We start from the raw sequence: 23,632 nt of genomic DNA, 5'->3' as shown, positions 1-23,632 counted from the left end.
GCAACAAGATATTTAAGTATACGTATAAGTCTCCAATGAGTCTATGTATGTAAGAAAAAGTAACTGTATGTAATGCGTCAAACGAGGCAAATAAACGTGGCACAATCATAGATTCACAGAATCCTAGATTCCGCCCCCATTCCATCCAATCCCCCCGATGTATTGCGCGCGACGGAAGGTGGCGCGCTTGCTCCCCGCTTTTCTCCTTTGCGCACACAAGACTGAGCCACCATCGTCGGCTCAACCATTTCACCTCCACTCCTACGCTTTCACTCGCACATACAGCATGCAGCGCGTGGTCACGATTTTATCACCCTTGGACTTTATACGAAACATGAGGGCGACGGCGACGGCAGGAATGCGCCTGGAGTGCCCATAATATATATATATATATATATATATATATATATATATATATTGCCTTTCGCAATAATATAATAAACGTATCCGGAAACTGAAGCGCCCCGTCGCCCATTACTTTCCGCAAAAGAAGTATCAAAATCGAACTTTCACCATGCGACAATTCGCTGCGCCGCAACAATGTATTTTTTTTCTGTGGGGTGGAGGCACCTAAATGAAAAAAAGAACGCATAGGAAACTATGTTGGCCAGAATCGAATGCGTACATCGGGCACCTAATGGGGCTACGGAATTATTACCGAAGAAAACATGAGACGCTTGGCCCACTGAGAACCATACGCATACTGCTCAGTATCCTACACCGGCGAAACAAGTCTTTGCGGAAAGGTTCCGCTCAAGGAACGCGGTGCAATCCTTCGAGTCCCCACAGTGATGGCGGCAAGCGACCATTGTGTGTTTTTTTTTTTCTCGTCTGCTAGCCAGAAAGCTTCCAAAACTCTGTCAGGTGAAAATCCACTCGGCCAGAGCAAACCGAACGCCCACCGAAGTGCACCGCGCGGTTGTCGGGGCCATGCGAGAAAAACATATGCGCTCTGGCTCGCTCTGGCATCCCGCGGGTAGGGTAGCGAGAACAAAAAAAAAATTGAAGGGGCTCAATGTGTCCTCGGCGAATAAAAGTCAAAGTAGAAAAAATAAATAAGAACGTAGGTACTTTGGCTGGCTTTAGTGTCTTGACATGGATGTTCTGGCGTAGGTTAAAAAAAATGTTGATATTTTTTTATGTGACATGACGGCACAAATGAACCACCCCAGCGCATCGTCTCATTGGACCTCGCTGCGTGCTTTGTCAACTCGTCTGCTAGTGTGTTGATTTGTCTTGTCTCGTTGTATGTTCCGATGTAAGACTTTAGAAAAGTCAATGGACCTTTGGCGTCAAATGTTTAAAACAGCATTAAACCCACAAAGTTCCGCAATTGAAAATTTAAAGCACAACTTTGGAAATGTCAGTGCACGTTTCACATCAAGAGATTATTAGATTTATACCCATAAAGTTTCGCAATTGATATCCATGCGCTCCATAGATTCCGTGGCCTCAGTGAGATGCCGCGGCGAGTCCGCTCACAGTCAAACCGCCATTGAAACTTTGTGCTCGGATGGGACTGCTTGGCGTTATGTGACTGCCGGTTTGCCACGATTGTGTGCCGGATTGCCACGAAATCCAGCCCGAGTTCGCAATCTTTACGGTTAAATGTCTTTTCGAGCGTCAAAAAGACATTCTATACAAAATCCGGAGTGATTTCCCGCGCCGGGGGTCGCTTTGGTCAGCGGTGCATGGACACCACGAAAAAATTTCGGGGGGGGGGGGGCTGAAGCCCCATAGGCCCCCCCCCCCCCCTGGCTACGCCCCTGCTGCTGTGGTGTCTCTATTTGCAAGCACAAGTGAAGAACCAGCTCGTCTTTCCGAGCATTAGGATAAAACGGGTGCTGCACACAAGCTTTCGCTCAGAGGCTGAGGAAATGTTTGCTTGGAAGTGGATTTGGTCTTCTGCCGGAATTGAGCCTCGGCCGCTCGACGGAAGCACACGGCCGTGATGGAGCAGTGTGGTGCCTTCTGATCTATTACGTGCAAGTTTAGCGCTTTCGGGGTGATGAGAAAGTCAGTTGAGCCGAGATTTTTCTATCACCTGATTACATTACCTGATTACAGTTGAGCCGAGTGTCGATTTTAAAACCTCGGCTGATTTTCACGCCTTTAATGGCGTAGAGCCTTTCTCATAGAATCTAACCACGTCATCTACGTACCGAAATCCCTTGGTGGGAATGTGCAAATCTGGTGATATGCTGCTTAAATCTTGCTGCCAACGAACGGTCACTGACCGTATCGTCTGGAGCTAGGGCGCCCTGGCGCCAAGAGGGGTCGCTTTGACACTTCTTCAAAAGACAGCACCTGCATTTGTCAGGGTTACGACTGGACATGGCATAGGAAAATGAATTGAATTCTGAGGTTTTACGTGCCAAAACCATGATTTGATTGAGGCACACCGTAGTGGAGGACTCCGGATTAATTTTACCACCACCGGATCTTTACCCTTCCCCCAATGCACGGGACATGGGCGTTTTTGTATTTCGCCCTCATCGAAATGTAATCAGGTGATAGAAAAATGTGTGAAATATATATATATATATATATATATATATATATATATCTTTCATTGATTACGAGAAAGCGTATGATTCAGTCGAAACCTCAGCAGTCATGGAGGCATTGCGGAATCAGGGTGTAGACGAGCCGTATTTACATACGGCTCGTCTACACCTCAATACTACACACACGTACCTCTACAATACCTCTACACATACTGAAAGATATCTATAGCGGTTCCACAGCCACCGTAGTCCTCCATAAAGAAAGCAAAAAAATTCCAATAAAGAAAGGCGTCAGACAGGGAGATACCATCTCACCGATCTCACAGCGTGTGTGCAGGAGGTATTCCGAGACCTGGATTGGGAAGAATTGGGGATAAGAGTTAATGGAGAATATCTTAGTAACTTGCGATTCGCTGATGATATTGCCTCAAGGGACCAACTGCAATGCATGCCCACTGACCTGGAGAGGCAAAGCCGGAGGGTGGGTCTAAAAATTTATCTGCAGAAAACTAAAGTAATGTTTAACAGTCTCGGGAGAGAACAGCAGTTTATGACAGGTAGTGAGGCACTGGAAGTGGTAAGGACAGGTAGTGACTGCGGATCCGGATCATGAGAATGAAATAATCAGAAGAATAAGAATGGGCTGGGATGCGTTTGGCAGGCATTCTCAGATCATGAACAGCAGGTTACCATTATCCCTCAAGAGAATAGTTTATAACAGCTGTGTCTTACCAGTACTCACGTACGGGGCAGACATTTGGAGGCTTACGAAAAGGGTTCCACTTAAATTGAGGACGACGCAACGAGCTAACCACGTCATCTACGTACCGAAATCCCTTGGTGGGAATACCTAAGAAGGTGTAACGTTAAGGGATACGAAAAGAGCAGATAGGTTGAGGGAACAAACGCGAGTTAATGATATCTTAGTTGCTAGATATTATTCTGACCCTAAAAATGGCTGTGCTCCAGGAGCAGATGAAATTAAACCGAAACCTCTAAAGGCTGTAGGTGAAATAATCAGTTGTCCGCTCTCTCACATTTGCAACATTATTTTATCTACAGGCGTTTTTCCGCAGAAAATGAAACTGGCCAAAGTGACTGTTGTGCACAAGGGTGGCCCAGCGAACGAACTAACAAATTATAGGCCTATATCAGTACTACCAGTATTTGCAAAGGTAGCCGAACAGGTTATAAACAAAAGATTCGTCCGTTTTCTCACCGCGCAAAATATTATAGCCGATGAGCAATTTGGCTTTAGGAAAGATAGATCAGCCGAAACCGCACTCCTCGGGATAAAGGAAAAAATTCTAAACAACATTGAAGAAAAGGCACACACCCTGGGAATTTTCCTCGACTTCAGAAAGGCATTCGACTGTGTTCAGCACGATGTTCTAATAAGAAAGCTTCCACTTTACGGATTCCGTGGCGTGTCGTTGACTTTAATTGAGAGCTATTTAACGTCAAGAGAGCAATTTACTGTCATAAATGCTGCAGCCTCACACGTAAAAACAATAAAATATGGTGTGCCTCAGGGATCTATTCTCGGACCTGTACTCTTTATTTTATACCTGAATGATATTGTGAATATACCAGGCAGCGAAAACCTAGTGTTGTACGCTGATGACACTAATGTCTTTTTCTCAGGTATTGACCCCTACGCGCTCGAAAGAAAGGCTAACTATTGGTTGACCGGCTTGAGTACATGGTTAAAACTAAACAAGATGCAATTAAATGCTAGTAAGACCAAATACATTCTCTTCAGAGCAAAAGGTGTAAAAGCTCCTGACAACCTAAACTTAAACTTTGAAAACACTCAGCTGAAACAGTGCTCGCAAATTCGTTTTCTAGGTGTTCTGTTTCAAGAAAATCTCTCTTGGAATTCGCATGTTGATCAGCTTCGAAGTGATCTTTGTCGGGCGGTAGGCATTTTAAACAAATTGAGATATCTCCCGGCGTCCATAAAGCGGCAAATATACTATTCATTAATACATTCCCGTTTAAGCTACTGTTCCCTTGTATGGTTAACGACGACACAAACAAATCGAGATTCCCTCTTTGCAATTCAAAAGCGGGCGTTACGAGCTATTGGGAAAATACAGTTATTGCGCAGCTGCTGGCCCTTGTTTAGGTCTTATGGGATACTAGAAATAAGTAAACTGCACACATACAAATTATGTCTGGAAATATTACGCCAGTACAAACTAGACAAAATAACCTTCGAAACCACCTATCACACTAAACTTAGCACATACGAATTTAGGAAACAATGTATGGAAACACCTCGTGTACGCACTAATTACGGTTTTCAGAGGTTAGGATGGCAAATTCCTGACTTAATTAATCAATACCCTATTATTCTGGATACTGTACGCAGCACTCCCTCTATACGTAAATACAAAATGTTAATTAAAGCAATGCTCATAAATGAACCTTAAAGGTGAAAACTGAACGTATACCTATGTGTGTTTTGTAAATACTGCTATGGTCGAATTGTGCTTTGAAGTATGCTGTTTTGTTTTTCCGCCGAAAGCCTGTGTTTTTGTAAGGATGTCTTATGCATTGTGTAAAAAAATATTGAATGTGTGTTTCTATTATGTAATGCTCTTTCTTGATTTTTGTAGCCTGTGGTGCCGCCTGTCATCCGGGTGGCGTGGCCTCGTCAGGCAAAGTATGCCTTTTGCCACGTCACCCTGGACAACCTTTTCGTTGTCTTAAATAAATTCTGAATGAAAATGAATGAAATCAAGAAAAAGAAATGGGCATGGGCAGGACACGTAATGAGGAGGCATGATTCTGTACCTCTTTAAGAGGTACAGAATGGATTCCAAGGGAAGGGAAGCGTAGCAGAGGGCGGCAGAAAGTTACGTGGGCGGATGAGATTAAGAAGTTTGCAGAGACAACATGGCCACAATTACTACATGACCGGGGTAGTTGGAGAAGTATGGGAGAGGCCTTTGCCCTGTAGTGGGCGAAACCAGGCTGATGATGATGATGAAATCCGGCCTCCGCTGTTAGGATTGGCCTGCAGGGGTACTGCTCTGCAAAGCTATTTCAGCCCGCTGCACGTGCTTCGATCGACCCGCGGTGCTGGCGCCCTTCGGAGAAACAGCGAGGACGACAGCGCTAATCCACCATGCGCCTCGTTCGGAGAGTCGGTGACGACAGTAGGGCGGGCCACGTTTGGCACCCAACGCATTGTTGGTTGAGTTGCCGGGTCGTCATGGTCTCCCTGCAGCAAGAACAGCTTTCCCTAACAAAAGGGGGCTTTGCGGTACGGGGGCCCCACGATACGTCACAATCTGCTGACACTCGTAGCAGCTCTGGAATTTAGAGGCGCAAGACAATGGGCAACCGGCAGCCGCGCTGCGGGGGTCAGCTCGGGGAACCGACGCGCCTTTCAAGACTCAAGATAATGGACAACTGGTCGATGACTGGTCGAACGGTTCTCTCACCTAGGGAACTAGGGACCAATGGCGTGTTTGTAAGCAGCTGTTGTCGGCTGCTAGAGTGTGCTCGCCGTCGTGCTCTGTGCTCGTCAATGTACTCGTGAGCTGTGTGCTCGGATGTATACTTCATTTTGCATGCTCCATTTGGGAAGCCACGCTAGACTTAAAATGTAAAAACTTTAAATAAATCCTTCTCGCCTAAGTCCAGGTCCTCCCTACAGCTACGACCGCCAACTCTAATACCGCGGCCGGGATTTGAAACCATGACCTCGTGCTTAGCAACGCAACACTATGGCCACCGCGTTGGGTATAGATAAACGTAAGTTAGCGGAGAAACCCTTAGGATATTTGAGAAAATGATTCTACTGGGTAGTTTTACATGCAAAACCACGATCTGATAATGAGGCATGACGCAGAGGGGAATTCCGGAAATTTTGCACGGCACACGTTTTTTTTTTTGCAGTTTGCCCCCATCAAAATGCGGCCTCCGCGGTCGGTAAATCTCCTCGACCTCGTACTAAGTAGAATATGTGCAGGTACGTAGTGCGATAACTAGTCATATTAAGCCCAATGGTGCAGACGGAATTTCAATTTATTTACGTTTCGTAGCATTCGCGTTCAAGTGCACGCACTTCGACAGTATACAGTGAACGTGTACTTAGCACTTACCGCAGGTTATGCGCAAATCTAACGGGTGACATGAAAATGTGTAATGTTACTGAACCTGTATTACCATGGCCGTTGTTAATAAATATTTCATTGACGGGTACCCGCTAAGTAACTACCTCTTGCAGAAGCCACGCTGCAAGTGCGGGACTCTCGCATGCCTCACCTTGATAGAGTGGCCCATCTCACGGAAGTCGTGCCACTTACACGACCATTGCACGTAAAGGCGCACGTAAACGTGGAAGGTGAAACCAAATCGACCACTGCCGGGCATACGTTCCGTGCGCTTAGCCGAACGGCCGAATGCGAGCTGGTGCGGGGAGGAAGGCAAGCGTGCACTGACGAACCCTCTCTGCAACTGACTGTCAAGTGCGAAGCAGCCGAACGCCGCACTTGAAATTTATCAAGAGCGTGAGTTGGCAGCACGAGAGTGAGGCCCAAAATTGGCGTCGCTCGGTGCACCCTAGAAGCAGGCGCCCTACGGAGATAACAGCACTGCGGTGCGGCGCGACAGCCGCTCCTGCGCCCGGAGCCGTGCGCCACGTATTTTTGATTACTGTTTGGCTATGAATATTTTCATCAGTGCTTTGTTGTTGATGCGGTGTTTTTGTGTACACAATTCTGCACACAGCTGAATGGTATATTGCTGCACTCCAAATGGCCGTGAAAAACATCGTGAGAAATGTCCTGGGTAAAATGCAAAATGCAATAATGCACGGAAATAAGAAAATTGCTAAAATTGTACATTTTTAAATCTGCCTGGTCGAGGCAGTTTCAATTAAGTTTGCTTGGCATGTTGAATGACATCGTCACGAAAAACTTTTATAAGTGGAGGTGACGGTGCCTGATCATGATGATGATCACATGATGTGCTCAATAATGCAGAATAATGCAATAATGCATCAATTGTTGATGCAAAACAATTTCATGGTATAGGATGTTTCAGGGATGTTTTATAGAGGCAAAGAAGGAGAGGTTAGCCAAAACATGTCTCTAGATTGCTCAGTCTTCTCGTGGTGAGGGGAACAAAGCGAAAGGAAGAAGGCAGTGACAATGCTGTAGTAAAACTAGCTAGATACACGCTGTCTAAAATGCAGTATGTACATGTTGATGCACAAGTATGCATCCATTCGTACAAAATGTGTCATTGAAATAAGCTGCCAATTTCACACTTAAAATTATCACATGAAACGCCTAGATTAAAATGGGATAATAAAGTGATTACTAACCAACAAAATGCTTTGGTAGGTTTAAATTGTGAAACCTAACAAACTGGTACAGAATGTTGTGCTGGAATTGGTAGTGCAGTGAGAGAAGTTTTTAGCGAACTGAGAACTGAGTTAGTGAGAAGTAAATGCTTCAAATGGAAGAGCATCATGTGGGCACTAGCATATTTGACGATGAGGTTGGCTACTTGTGCAGAAGCATCCTCAACGCACAACAATGATCATCAGACAAAGCTAGTGCTACAAGGTACCTGTTCACATTGGGGTTGCTTTGCAGTTGTAGAATCCACGACTTTCTTCTGCGTGCATTTATAGCAAGTGACTGAAATGACAACCTCCCTAGTTTTTTCAAAAGAAGTTTCAAACACGGGACAGTCATAATGTTCCCAGAATAATGTTTCAGCATGACAATGTTACAAGCTCAAGTGGAAGCCACTTGAAGCGAGATCCGGAGATTGGTGATTGTAGTACCGTCGGAATGTTATTGTCAGCGAGGAATTATTGCACAACAACCTTGGCAGGTTATCATGATGCCACTTGTCTCGCTGCGTCCTTCGAACCGCATCGCACACCCTCTGCAAAACTTGCACGTAAAAATGACCAGTAGCAGACTGTCAAGGCGGTATGAACTCATGGTGCACCAAACCGCCATTGTCAAACAATGCAATGAACATCACTTCCACTTTGAATCCGGGAGACGCTGGTGTGGCACTTCTATGACTGCCGTTTCGTCCCAGGACCGTAGGGGAACGTCCAAGACACATCCTCAATGACGATCTGTTGGAACAATGTTGGGTCCTGCGAACTCGCCTCAAACAGCTCGCTAGCCATTGCCATGCGACATTTCATCTGATCCGTGTTCAGCTGCCTCAAAACAAACTGCAGTGATGCGTCTCATCCTCAACTTATTGCGTAAAATGTCGTGAATTGATCTGTGTGAAATACCCACTTCTTGCTTTAACTCCTCGATTGTCATTCTTAGATCACAGCGAATCAGTTGTTCCGCTTTGGCATTTTATCGTTTTGTCGACAGTCTTCCAGTGCACCCGTAGTCCTCTAACCTCTCCTAACCTTTCTTAGACCGTGCAAACCAGTCATAACTGCAGGTTTTTTTGTTAATTATCAACAGACACTTGATACAGGGCTAATAGCTTCTCTAAAGCTCAATTTCCCCGTTTGCACGTGAACTTGACCCTTAAAAGTTGTTCAAACTGCGAAATTGCACTAACTGCCGACCACTCACGTCCATGTCATACGAGCCAGTGACACCACCGCGCACGGAAACTTCCCCTGACCTGCTCTGCCCGCGCACAGACATACCCTGCCCTTTACCCAAGCGTCTACATCTTGTTTTATCGGTCGTTCAGTGTCGGTGAATTTTTTACTATTCCTGGTATGTTCAAACTGTACTGAGGTTCCTCATGCTGCATCCCCTCTTAAGAAAAAGAAACACCCCAAAGCCATAAATACTACCAACACAAACAAGCCTTTCCTTCTTATCACTACATTCACTAGCTCCCTTTTCAGTAAGTAAATGCGTCATAATTCACTTTGTCAAGGATATGAGTAAGTTTGCTAGCAAATAAGTTCATTCAGTACTGTAAAGCATGAAGAGCTATGAATTTGTTATATGGCAATACAGTTCAATATCGACATGTTTGCACAGCACGAAAGACGAGGACTGAAGGAAGAACACAACACAGGCGCTGACTTCAACTGATCTTTATTTGCAAAATCGCCAGAACATGAGCAAAAGTAATGCAAAACCACTTTTGCATTATTCGCACATGAACCCCTATTGCATCACAGCCAGATACTTCATTTCCTGCGATAGTAGGCCAATGCAGCAATATCTTTTTATCCTCGACAGCGTCCGGGAGAATCCGAGGTGCCCAGCTGTCGGATCGTCATGCAAGACGTGCAGTCGGTGCAGTACTTCTGGACGCAGCGTTGAGGGAACAGTCCAGTCCAGTTCTTTGTGAGTAGCCTTTCGCTTTTGACAGCGACCGGCTAGCATAAGCTATCACCCGTTAAAGTCCGTCTTTTCACCCGACTGGGATGGCACCGAGGCCTGGGCCTGGGCCTGGCGTCCGTGTGCATTTCTGTAACGGCGTACTCTTCGAAGTGCGCAAGTGCCGACAGCGACTGCATGCGTCGTTCGAGTTCTTGCGTCGGCTTGCGGCGTTTCCCATTTGAACTCGACGTCACATTTGGTTAGATGTGTCAGCGGCTCAGCGATGCGTGAAAAGTCCTTGACAAAGCGAATGTAGGCACGCAGATAAAGGAATATACGTACTGCTTTCTTGTCGATAGGGGTCTGGAACATTGCGATGGCAGCTGTCTTCTGCGGGTCAGGTGGACTCCAGATTTGCTGTTGACGCCGCCTAGGAACAGACGCTTATCGTAAGCTAAGCGGCACTTTTCCGGCTTCAGAGTGAGCCCTGATGGCCTCTAGTACTGTCGCAAGCCACCTAAGGTATATATTTCACAACGATACGACGAGCGTCTGTCTGTCTGACATGGTGTCAGAAGTGGCTATGTAGCTGACTACGATGTAGCGCTGCAACAACACACGCCAACAAGCGAACGAGCGCCTGCTTCCACAGGGGCAAATCCTCCCTGTGAAAATCGTCAAACAACGCTTCAGCATGGAAGCCTCCTAGGCCCTTCGACATCCAGAACGCTGCGGACTGCCCCGCCGAGTTCGACGACTACAGATTCGCTTCCGGACTACATGAGAAACCAGACGAAGTACAAGTAAGGACTCTTCTCTATACAATGGGCAGAAAGTCACGGGAGATTCTTCGGTCGCTAAACGTCAAAGACGAAGAAATGCCTGTATTTCTTCGTCTTTGAATCGTGAAGCGAAAATTTAAAGGCTATTTCTTCCATACCAAGAACACAGTCTACGAGAGTGTCTACGCCGCCAACAACTGGGAGAAACAGTAGACCAGTTTGCAACCGAGCTTAAAAGACAGATGCATGCGAGTTCCAAGAAATGAAGGAGCAGGCGCTCCTTCCTTTCTTTTTCTTTTTTTCACTGGGAGGATTTGCCCCTGTGGAAGCAGGCGCTCGTTCGCTTGTTGGCGTGTGTTGTTGCAGCGCTACATCGTAGTCAGCTACATAGCCACTTCTGACACCATGTCAGACAGACAGACGCTCGTCGTATCGTTGTGAAATATATACCTTAGGTGGCTTGCGACAGTACTAGAGGCCATCAGGGCTCACTCTGAAGCCGGAAAAGTGCCGCTTAGCTTACGATAAGCGTCTGTTCCTAGGCGGCGTCAACAGCAATAAGGGACCGAGGGATCTCTCGGATCCTAATCTCGGTGCTTTGGTAAAAGCGCGTACAAGCGAAACAGTGAAGAGACAGCAAGCCGAGCTAAAGGGGCATGAGGGCGCTATCCCAGAAGCTTGCGTCGCCGCAGTAAAGCCCGAGAAAACCCCTGGAAAGAAAGGAAAGTTTACACGCGTTCTCGATAAGCAAGCCAGCTTACCGAGAAAAGTTCCGCAGTTCCTGCGCCTGACCATTTCATCCGAGAAGCAGTTGTCCAGCGAAACAAGAAAGATGCGGGTTTTGCCGAAAGTTGGGCCACTTCGAAAAGGCATGCCGAAAAAAGAGGCAAGCAAATGGGAATCTTGACGACATTGCCAAACCTGATAAATTTCTTGGCACGGTCGAGCAATCGGCGAACACACCATCTGAACCACGGTACTGATAATCGACCATGAGCTCCACATGAAACGGAAGATACGGAAGCCGAAGCCACAGTCGTCGGGGAAATTTTTCCTTTGATTCCGCGTTCTCTGGCCAATGCAGATTATCTTAAAGGACTGAACAATGCACTTCGTACGATCGGAAAGTTTGGCGCTGGAAAGACAACTGTTCGAAGCAGACCATTTACGTCATGCACAACTTGCGCACACCCTTCTGGGGACTACCAGGATTCCTAGGGCTTTGATAAAAGCCCTAGGAATCGTTCCCTTCCTAGATGACTTAGAAACTGCTAACGATATTCCAAGGCACGGGTTCCATGTCTGGAGAGCATCCCATACGTCTCGTTCCGAATGCAACACCATACGCCTAGCTGGATTTCTATTCCCATGAAGGAAAAAATCAAGCAAGAGCTGGATAGGCTAGAACGAGAAAGAATGGTACAAAAGGTTGAAGAAGCGACAGAATGGTGCGCTCCTATTGTACCCGTAATGAAGCCGTCTGGAGTAGTTAGGATATGCGTCGAATTAACTGACCTGAACCAATTTGTCAGCGTCATCTCTCTTTACCAAGGGTAGAGAAAGTTATGGGAAGCTTCCAGGAAGCGAAGGTCTTTTCTAAACAGGATGCTAATTCTGTATTCTGTATTCTACGCGATATGGGCGCGTCGTACGAGCGCCGAAAAGACTTGACTGTTTGTAGAATGCTTTCCTTTCTTGGCACACAGTGCTTGTAAAACGGGGAAGATAAACGGGGCGTCAGCCACACAGTGCGTGTCTGTGGCACACGCACTGTACGTGCCTGTGCCACAGACACGCGCTGAGATAAGCGCTGTGCTTTCATTTCCAGTTCTCACACAAGTCATGTGACCATTCTGGCTGTATATATTTTACGACGGTACATTAAAAGGCATGACAGACGCTTCGTCATGAGACGACAAGCGTCTGTCTGTCTGACGCCGAGCACAGTCTGAATGGAATGATCTTGAACTCGTAGAGGCCGTTTGGCGTGATTTATTTATATTTATTTATTTATTTATTTATTTAGTCATACTGTTAACCCTCACTTGAGGGTCATTACAGGGAGGGTCAGTAATTGCATTGTACATAGAACATAGAACAAACATTGGAGATCATTTGTAGGAGAACATTTGTAGAAAAAAAAACACACATGCAAGAAATAACATACTGTGCTATACAGTGTGAGCGAAATACTTATCAAGGCCAACCTTAAAATCACTCATAGCATTTTTTTGTACCACATCATTCGGTAATTCATTCCACATTTTAATAGCGTCAGGAAAGAAAGAAAAGCGGAATAAGTCTGTTCGAGCATGAATTGGTTGCACGAATGTACTGCGTGGTAACCTTTTGTGAAAGAGCGTCAGATAATCATCCTTGTTTATTTTCACATCTTCGTGTAGTATTTGAAAAAGCAATTTCAATCGCCTTCTTGATTCCAGTGGTTCCAAGTTACATATTTTTACCATTTCAGTTACCGAGTCACGTCGTCGATATTTAAAGCAGATAAAGCGAACTGACATTCTTAGAATTCGTTCTAGTTTCTTTTAAAACCTTTTGATGGGGGCTCCACGCAGCACCCATCATTTGAAGCTACATACAACCAGTATATTATCAGCAATATATGTGAACGAGATCACTTCCTTTCTTTTTGTTATGTGTGTGTAAGTGGTTTTCTTTCCTATTTCTATACTTTCTATACTTTTGACACCATGAGCTTAAGTTTTGAAGGCACTGGTTGAGTTTAAATTGATCTTCCCTGCATGTTACCGGACAATAAATTAGGCAGCAAAAAAGCAATTAGGCTGCGAAAAGCTTAATTTTTACAGGTGATTGGACAACCGCTGAGATATCATCAATGTATGCGGGCGTGCCGCATCATCAACCCTGCGGCACGCCCGAATACACCTCACGATTTCCTGAAATGGTATCTTCCACTCTGACTGCTTGTTGGCGATCAGTTAAATACGCTCATATCCATTCGAGAACATCCGCACTAATGCCCCGTTCACACTGAGACATTCGGCGTCTGGAGCGGCGCCCAGTTCGGCGGAACCCAGTTCGGCGGCGGCGAGATCCGCCGGAATAGCCCCTTCCGCGCCGATCGCTCCCGTACCGATTTTTGCGGCAGCTGCCGCCGGATTGCCTCGCCGCCGCGCGGCGCTGACCAATCGGGGAGCGCGAAACAGAACTTCCAAAGATGGCGGCCGAGTCTCACGTCATGCCGCAGTCGTCGCAGTCATCAAAGTCCGCCGCGACATCCACATCCAAAATGCTGATCGAACTGGTGCGCAACCACCCAGTCCTCTACGATAAGCGCCACTTGAAGCACAAAGACAACGTGCAGAAGGACGACTTGTGGCACAACATCGGTCGCGAGATTGGTGGGCGAACCCACCAACGCCGCTGCCGCCGTCTCTTCGGCGAATGCTTCTGCGCGTCATGCATCGCCAGAAAGGTGCTTGCCAACAGGCCGAGCAGTACTGCCTCTTCTTGCTCGGGGTTCATCATTGTCTTTCCAAGCAATGGTGGAGACGCGCAACTAAACACACGAACTCGACGCGAGCGGAGACAACTGCTGCGCAATTTCGAGCCGCGCGAACATCCGGGACATCCCGCGCTTGATTGGAGGTTAGCATTTTATGGGGCAGATGGCGCTGTATGTCTTTCCGGCGGCGCGGTGCGCATGCAGTGTGAACTACGCGATTTTCGGCGGCAGGAGAATTCCATTCGCTGTAGACGCCGGATTCCTCAGTGTGAACGTACCATAAGATTGCGAAGCTTGAAGAGCAGTTTACGATGTGAAACTTTGTAAACTTATATGCTTTGATTTTGCCTTCGCAAAATCTATGCACATAACGTCGACTTGTACACAGGCATCTATAGCAACACAGAAATCATTAATCATTTCGATCAACTGCGTTACAGTTGAAAGGCCACTGCGGAATCCATGCTGAAACGGACATAATAAGTCATTTTGTTTCAGAAATTGTCTGATGTATTTTGCCACTATATGCTCAAATATTTTACAACACACCGATGTGAGAGACACAGGCCTATAATTGTTCAACAATTGCCGCCCTTGAAAATTGGGACCACAATTGCTCTACGCCAATCCTGAGGTAGCGAGTGGCATTTTAAAGACTTCTGAAACTAGGTAATACGACAACCACTCCGCGAATCGTCGCAGAAATTCATTCGGTATACCGTCAGGCCCACATGACTTTTTCGAGTCCAGAAGGAGCAGCTGATCATTATATGATATCGTCATATATCGATTGAGCCTGTCAGCGATATCAGGCTTTTCCGTAATATGTCTCGGTTAATTAATTAATAATAATTAACCGAGAATATTAATATTATTAATATTAATAATAATACTAATATCTTATTATTATTATTATTATTATTATTATTATTATTATTATTATTATTATTATTATTTATTTATTTATTTATTTATTTATTTATTTATTAATATTAATATTAATAATATTATTAATTAATTAATATTATCTCCTTGAAGTGGCAATGTAGGAGCCGATTTATATTCTTCGTTGTCATCCTGGTCCGTACAGAACACTGACACTGATATCGATTGAACCTGTCAGCGATAACAGGCTTTTCCGTAATATGTCTCGGTTAATTAATATTAACAATCCTTCGCGTAATCATTGCTGATGCAATGATTACGCGAAGGAATCATTGCTGATGCAATGACCAGTGATTATAAAAATTCATAATCACTGGTCTTGAACTATTTGGTTTTTTCCTTACCCAGCCGGTGAATTTCACTATGACGCCCAATTTTACTACGAACAGATTTTACTTTTAACAACGGCTCCCCTCAAGTCTGATTCGGTTTCACCAGAAGTTTCAGGTAGGCCGAAAACGATAAGGTAAGTTGTCAATTAATTTCTGTTCTTGTTGCCAAACAATAGTTTCCAGGCTAGTAATACGCTCACCTCAATAACCTTAAGATAGCCGGTCAATTTGTCAGTTTTAGTATTTAAATAGGATACCTCCTTCTTTATAGCATCTATCTTAGATTCAAATGTAGCCTGATTTTGCAAGATTTCCTCCAACATCTCAGCTGTCTTTGGACCGGGGTCTTCCTCAACGTCACCTGACATCAAAAGCATCAGCACTGCAGACCAACAATCAATGACACTAGCAATACAGTTGTGAGGGCACGGCAATACCAACAAAAATCGCTTGTCACTTCGGTAACATGCAGCATTGGAGTGGAAACGAACCTGCATAGCCAGCTTAGGCATGTTTTCTGCAGGCCATGTGCCGTGCCCTCTGAAGGCTTCCTGGATGTGCTGCTCCTCTTGTAGTCGAACCAGAGGTGACGTCACCGCTGATGACAGCCGATCCTCCCACACATTGCTTGCAGTATCCAGATAAGTTCCGTTGATAGGTAGCCAGTTTGTGTCGCTCGTAGTCGTCGCTTCCATAATCCAGGACAAAAAAGTAATACCAGCTTAGGCATGTTTTCTGCAGGCCATGTGCCGTGCCCTCTGATGGAGGCGGTCTTCTCTCTCACATCCATCAACGAGTATTTAGTGTTTCAGAGCGTCGTGTTGAGCACCAATAAACCTGAATTCGTCAAGGTCTATTCAAGTGCTACCTGGAATAAGTGATCATAATGCTGTGCTTTGTGAAATGAAAGTCATCAGGACACCCAGCCTTAGCAATTTTCAGATTCTGCAGCAGAGACACACACGACAGTATACTGTCGTCTATACTGTCGTGTGTGTTCCTGCCTTCTGTTATCGTCTTTTTGCGCTGCCCCTTCAACCAGTACCAACTCGCCCAAATGTCGATCCTTCGACGCAAGGTGAGGACGGATCCTTTTTCTTCAAGAGGAGATGCCCACGGGCTTTTCTACGGCTGGATGATGTCGTTGCGCAGCATTTCGTCGACTTGTCCTATAGCTTCACGTTCTCGCTTCGAAACTCGGCGAGTTTCGAAGCGAGAACACGTGAGTGACGTGTTCGTGAACGTCACTAATGTCGTTCACGAACCATAGCACAATAGCAAGAACTATAGCGGCCCCAACATGGAGCCTTGCGGAACACCGGACGCAACTTGCACCTTCTGAGACTGAGTACCATTCACCACCACAAACTGCTGACGTAAACGTTCTTTTACCCATGATATCACTTGAGGCTGAATTGTATCAAATGCCTTTTTGAAATCCAAGAACACACAGTCCACGCTAAGACGCCTGTCCATGTGCTCCTGCCAAGTCGTGCACAAATTCAGTCAACTGCGTTGTACACGATAGGCCCCTTCGAAAACCATGCTGACGAGGATTAAACGATGAATGTGCGTCAATATGTGCATACTAGTACACAAATCCAGAATTCCTTCGGGTTATCCTTTAATTTCTACTCTATTGAAATTCCAAATGAATGCTTTGCAGGTACCACTGCAACTTTCATTTTTTCGTTAGTTTCATGCACCTTCAACCAATGATCACGTGTCGGCTTTCCTTTATAACTGTAAGCTAGTTGCCGTTTGCGTGTTAGACTGCGTAACTCCCGAGTAAACCAAGGGAGTTACGCAGTCTAACACGCAAAACGAAAAGAAGTCTTTTGCTTTTTCTTTTCGTTAATGTCCATGCCGGAACAAAGCGCTGCCTCAGTTCCTTAAATGACGATAATTGACGCAGAGACGCTGTCGGCGCTGTCCTGTGTGTTCCTGCCTTCTGTTATCGTCTTTTTGCGCTGCCCCTTCAAGATGTTCAACCAGTGCCATAATTCATAGTCCATAGTCGGTACCGTCCGGTACTCGTTCAACACTTTACTTATCTCGCTTACATTTGCTTTTTCGTAGTTATATACTCGTTTGTTGGATGTTCCAATGCTTCACCTTTCATTTCACAAAGCACAGCATTATGATCGCTTATTCCAGGTAGCATTTGAATAGACCTTGACGAATTCAGGTTTATTGGTGCTCAACTTCTTACCGTGCGTGTCTTGTTTGGCAAGTCATCAGGACACCCAGCCTTAGCAATTTTGAGATTCTGCAGCAGAGACTCTATACCATTATTGCTAATAACAACATCGTCCATTACACCATATTTAAGATATTGTTCCCACGTGTCGGTTCCGAAACCGTTTGACGTAACGCAAAAAATTCAACAAAGTTAATCAGTTTTTGACTGCGCCGACCCGAAAAAGAGTGAAAGTGTGGTTGATGACTCCAATCAATATTAGGCAGATTGACATCTCATCCAACTACCATGAAGTCTGTTTCAACTGAGTCAACTGTCACTGCCAACTGCATAAGCACACCGACGGATGAATCAGGTGGGTGGTAGAATAATAAGAAAGTTAAAACTTTCTTATTATTAAGCGTCAGTCTATACAATACAGCCTCACATTCATCGGTGCCATCTAAGAAATTCTAAAATCCACAAGGATAAGTACACCTCCGCCACGCAAGTCTCTCTCCTTTCTATAACATTTAATTCGATCTGAGAATACTTCACCGTCAGTATTGGCCGAACTCAGCAGCTATGCTTGTCGATTCGTCGTCGGGAGCCGCAGACGATTTACACATCACTTACGCATTTCGTTAGCAAATTACAACGCCTCCTCTGGTTCACCACTTGGCCTACCTTCGCCATAACCATCAATGCACATCCCAGACCGAAAGGGCGAACTCGTAACTTCGACGACCTGCGACCACACCTGATTCGATTGCTGCTTTTAGTTTTTCGGATATGGGCTCGCAGAACATATGCACAGATGCGTGTAAAGCATGCGGACAGCCCTTGGATTCAGCGAGAGCAAGGGGAAAGTAAATATGTCCGCAATAGAGATTACTAGAGGCGATTGGAAGATTGGTGGAAGTAGGGAAACGACAAACAATGGAGGCTACAAAAACAAGGATCCTAATAGAGGCTAAGAAATTTTGGTTACTGGAATTCTTTGTGTTTTTCCCCTTCATTTGTTTTCTTAAGATAGGTAGGACAGGCACATACCCAGGACGTTCTTTCGCGGGGGTCCTCCATCATCATCATCATCATCATCATCATCATCATCATCATCATCATCATCATCATCATCATCGCGATCATCATCATCACGATCACCATTATCATCATCATTATCATCATTGCCATGATCACCATTATCATTATCATTATCATCACGATCACCATTATCATAATCATTATCACCACTATCATCATCATTATCATCATTATCATCATCATTATCACCATTATCATCATCACGATCACCACTATCATCATCACGATCACCACCATCATCATCATTATCAGCATTATCATCATCATTATCACCATTATCATTATCACGATCACCATTATCATCATCACGATCACCATTATCATCATATTTATAACCACTATTATCATCATCACGATCACCACTATCATCATCATTATCACCATCATCATCATCATTATCATCATCACGATCACCATTATCATCATCATTATCACCATTATCATCATCATTATCGACATTATCATCATCATTATCACCATTATCATCATCATTACCACCATTATCATCACGATCACCACTATCATCATCATTATCACCATTATCATCATCATTATCGACATTATCATCATCATTACCACCATTATCATCATCACGATCACCACTATCATCATTATCGCCATTATCATCACCATTACCACCATTATCATCATCACGATCACCACTATCATCATCATCACCATTATCATCATCATTATCGACAGTATCATCATCATTATCACCATTATCATCATCACGATCACCATTATCATCATCATTATCACCATTATCATCATCATTACCGACATTATCATCATCATTATCACCATTATCATCATCACGATCACCACTATCATCAGCATTATCACCATTATCATCATCATTATTATCATCATCACGATCACCATTATCATCGTCATAAGCACCGCTATCATCATCATTTACAAAATTATCATCATCACGATCACCACTATCATCATCATTATCACCATTATCATCATCACGACCACCATTATCATCATCACGATCACCACTATCATCATCACGATCACCACTATCATCATCATTATCAGCATTATCATCATCATTATCACCATGATCATCATCACGATCACCATTATCATCATCATTATCACCATTATCATCATCATTATCACCATTATCATCATCATTATCGAATTATCATCATCATTACCACCATTATCATCATCACGATCACCACTATCATCATTATCGCCATTATCATCATCATTACCACCATTATCATCATCATTACCACCATTATCATCATCACGATCACCAATATCATCATCATGATCACCATTATTATTATCATCATCATCATCACGCTCATCACCATCACCATCACGATTACAATTATCATCGTCATCATCACTATCTCCATCATCATCATCACCATCATCACGATCATAATTATCACCATCATCACTATTACCATTATCATCATCATTATCACCATTATCATCATCATTATGACCATTATCATCCTCACGATCACCATCATCACGATCACCATTATCATCATCATTATCATCATTAGGTGATGATACTGATGCTATCATCATCATTATCATCACTATCATCATCACGATCACCATTATCATCGTCATTATCACCATTATCATCGTCATTATCACCTTTATCATCATCATTATCACCACCATAATCATCATTATCACCATTATCACTATTATCATCATTGCGATCACCACTATCATCATCATCACCATTATCATCATGATCACCATTATCATCATCATCATCACGCTCATCATCATCACCATCACGATTACAATTATCATCATCATTATCATCATCATCATCACGATCATCATTATCATCATCATTATCACCATTATCATCATCATTATGACCATTTTCATCATCATCACGACCATTATTATTATTATTATTATTATTATTATTAGTATTATTATTATTATTATTATTATTATTATTATTATTATTATTATTATTATTATTGTCATCATTATTATCATCATCATTGTCATCATCATTATCTTCATCAATATTATCTTCATTATCGTCATCACAATCATCATCATCACAATGATCATAATCATCCTGTTTTATGTCCACTACAGAACTCGAATTTCCTAATTTCATCGCACCATATCTAGTTTTCTGCCGTCTTCTACTGTGCTTCCCTTCTCTTAGTACCCATTCTGTAACCCTAATGGTCCAACGGTTATCTAACCGGCGCATTACATGACCTGCCCAGCTACATTTTTTCCTCTTGATGTCAGTTGGAATATCGTCTATACCCGTTCGCTCTCTGATCCAAACCGCTCTCTTTCTCTCTCTTAACGTTATGCCTAGCAATCTTCATTCGATCGCTCTTTGCGCGGTCCTTAACTTGCTCTCAAGTCTCTGCCCCATATAATTTTCAGTGCATTGCCAGTGCTGCCCCATATGTCAGCACTGGCAAAATGCACTGAGTGCAATCCTTACTTTTCAATAATAATGGTAAGCTTCCAGTCAGGAGCTGGCAATGTCTGCCGTATGCGATCCAACCTATCTTTATTTTTCTGTGAATTTCCTTCTCATGATCAGGGTTCACTGTGATTAATTGACAGAAAACTAGATATGTTTTCTGTCATTAAGAGCGATGAAATTAGGAAATTCGAGTTCTGATCCAAACCGCTCTCTTTCTCTCTCTTAACATTATGCCTAGCAATCTTCATTCGATCGCTCTTTGCGCGGTCCTTAATAACTTGCTCTCAAGTCTCTGCCCCATATGTCAGCACTGGCAAAATGCACTGAGTGCAATCCTTACTTTTCAATAATAATGGTAAGCTTCCAGTCAGGAGCTGGCAATGTCTGCCGTATGCGATCCAACTTATCTTTATTTTTCTGTGAATTTCCTTGTGAATCAGGGTTCACTGTGATTAATTGTCCTAGGTAAACGAACTCCTTCACAGTCTCTAGTGGCCGACTGGAGATCCTGATGTCTTGTTCCTTTGCCCGACTATTTATCATTATCTTTGCATTCTGCATATTGATATTCAACCCCACTCTTGGAGATCTTAACTTTCTCAGTTAAGATCTCCAATCATTTGTTGTAACTCGTCTGCATTGTTGTTGAATAGAACAATGTCATCGGCAAACCGAAGGTTGCTGAGATATTTGCCGTAGATCTTTACTCCTAAGCCTTCCCAGTTCATAGCTTGAATACTTCTTCCAAGCACGCAGTTGAGAAATTGTGTCTCCCTGTCTGACCCCTTTCTCTATAGGTATCTCCCTGCTTTTCTTGAGTAGAATTAAGGTAGCTGTAGAACCTCTGTAGATATTCTTACGCGAAGGACGAGTCAGTAAGACGAGAAACTATTTACAGATTATATTTACAACAACGGTTGCAGCGCTGACCGGTTTGATTCACAGCGCGAGCCCAGTTCGTTCTTCCTCCTCTTTTCTGGAGTGATGGCGTCCACGCGCCTCGTTCAAACAAATACCACACATGTGTAGCAATATTTTGCAAGCTATTTACCTACTCTGTACTCCTTTATTACTCTATGACTGCTGGTATCTCTACTGAATCAAATGCCTTTTCGTAAACTATATAAGCCACGTAGAGAGGCTTATTGTACTCTGCGGATTTCGCGATAACCTGAGTTATGACATGTAAGGTACTGAGTGCAATCCTTACTTTTCAATAATAATGGTAAGCTTCCAGTCAGGAGCTGGCAATGTCTGCCGTATGCGATCCAACCTATCTTTATTTTTCTGTGAATTTCCTTGTGAATCAGGGTTCACTGTGATTAATTGTCCTAAAGCCAGCCTGTTCCCTTGGTTGACAAAATCCAGTGTTGCCCTTATTCTATTGGAAATTATTTTGGTAAATATTTCATATAATACTGGGAGCAAGCTATTAGTCCTATAATTTTTCACTTCTTTAACGTCTCCTTTTTTGTGGATTAGTATAATGTCTGCATTCTTCCAGTTTTCTGGGACCCTTGCACTCGATAGACACTTCGTATAAAGAGCCGCCAGTTTTCCAAGCATTATCTTGGAATCTTGGCATTATCTGGCATTATCCAGCATCTTTGAATAAATGGACTGTTATTCCACCTTCTCCTCCCGCTCTTCATCGTTTCATTTCTTGCAGGGCCCTTCTGACCTCATCGCTAGTTATAGGAGAGTTTCTGTATCCTGTTCATTACTGTTTCTAAGTGAGGTATCGTGACTCCTCTTAGTACTGTACAGGTCAGCTTAGATATTTTCCGCTGCTTTTACTATATCTTCAAGATTGCTGATGATATTATCTTTTAGTGTATACATCATGGTTTGTCCCAAGCCAGGTTTCTTTTCAGGCTGCGTTCATTTCTTACGGCTTCTTCAGTCATGTTATAGTTTCGAATATCAGTTATTTTCGCCTTGTTGATCAGTTTTGACAGCTCCGCGAATTGCGTAACGCTGTGCGGCCGCCAGTCCCACACAACCGCGTAGAGCGCAGGACTCTGCGATTCTAGATGTACTGCACTCACCGCGAAAGGTTAGATAAACACCCACATAAGCACAGCAGAGAATTGGCTATGTGAGGCGGTTCGACCGATAACTGTAGAAGCGTCATTCAAAGCAAGTAATTGTTCTCTACTTCCGGCAGCGTTTTCTCTACTTCCTTTTTAAGTAAAAAGATGTTGATCCATAAATATTCTCATAAACGGTTTTTTTTATTATTCGACTTTCGTTGCAGTTTGGTTGTTGCTTTGGCTCTCTCCCTTAGTAGATCGCTTAATTTCTCAACTCCTTGCGATTTTTGTTTCGAGTTGCCAATTTTGCACGAAAAGTGCTATACAATTAGGGGAAAACAGACGAGGTAACGGGCGACAGTCATCTTGCTTATGGGTTTAAGGGTTATTGCAGAGTTTCATGATGGACGCGCTTTCACATTATTTTATTTCCCACCTTATCTAACCTATATCACGTGTATATGGTTGCGGGCATCTGCCAGCCTAGCCGCGAGCCGTAATTCAAGGAAATAATGA

General features: G+C 43.9%; 1 protein-coding gene across 5 annotated transcripts in view; it reads left to right on the top strand.

Annotated features, from left to right (window-relative positions):
• LOC135919590 (uncharacterized) overlaps positions 1-23,632 on the top strand; it is a 109,183-nt gene that overhangs the window by 30,379 nt on the left and 55,172 nt on the right. For all 5 annotated transcript variants that reach the window (XR_011507849.1, XR_011507850.1, XR_010570010.2 and 2 more), the window contains one exon: positions 9,716-9,823. Coding sequence is in view for 2 of the 5 variants with exons in the window: in XM_070523111.1 (XP_070379212.1) it covers positions 9,716-9,799 (84 nt within the window). In the remaining 3 variants the exon portion in view is untranslated. The remainder of the gene's footprint in view (positions 1-9,715; positions 9,824-23,632) is intronic.

This window comes from Dermacentor albipictus, chromosome 8 (assembly GCF_038994185.2).
Source record: "Dermacentor albipictus isolate Rhodes 1998 colony chromosome 8, USDA_Dalb.pri_finalv2, whole genome shotgun sequence".
Taxonomy (NCBI): Eukaryota; Metazoa; Arthropoda; class Arachnida; order Ixodida; family Ixodidae; genus Dermacentor; species Dermacentor albipictus.
This window is presented reverse-complemented; position numbering and strand designations above follow the sequence as displayed.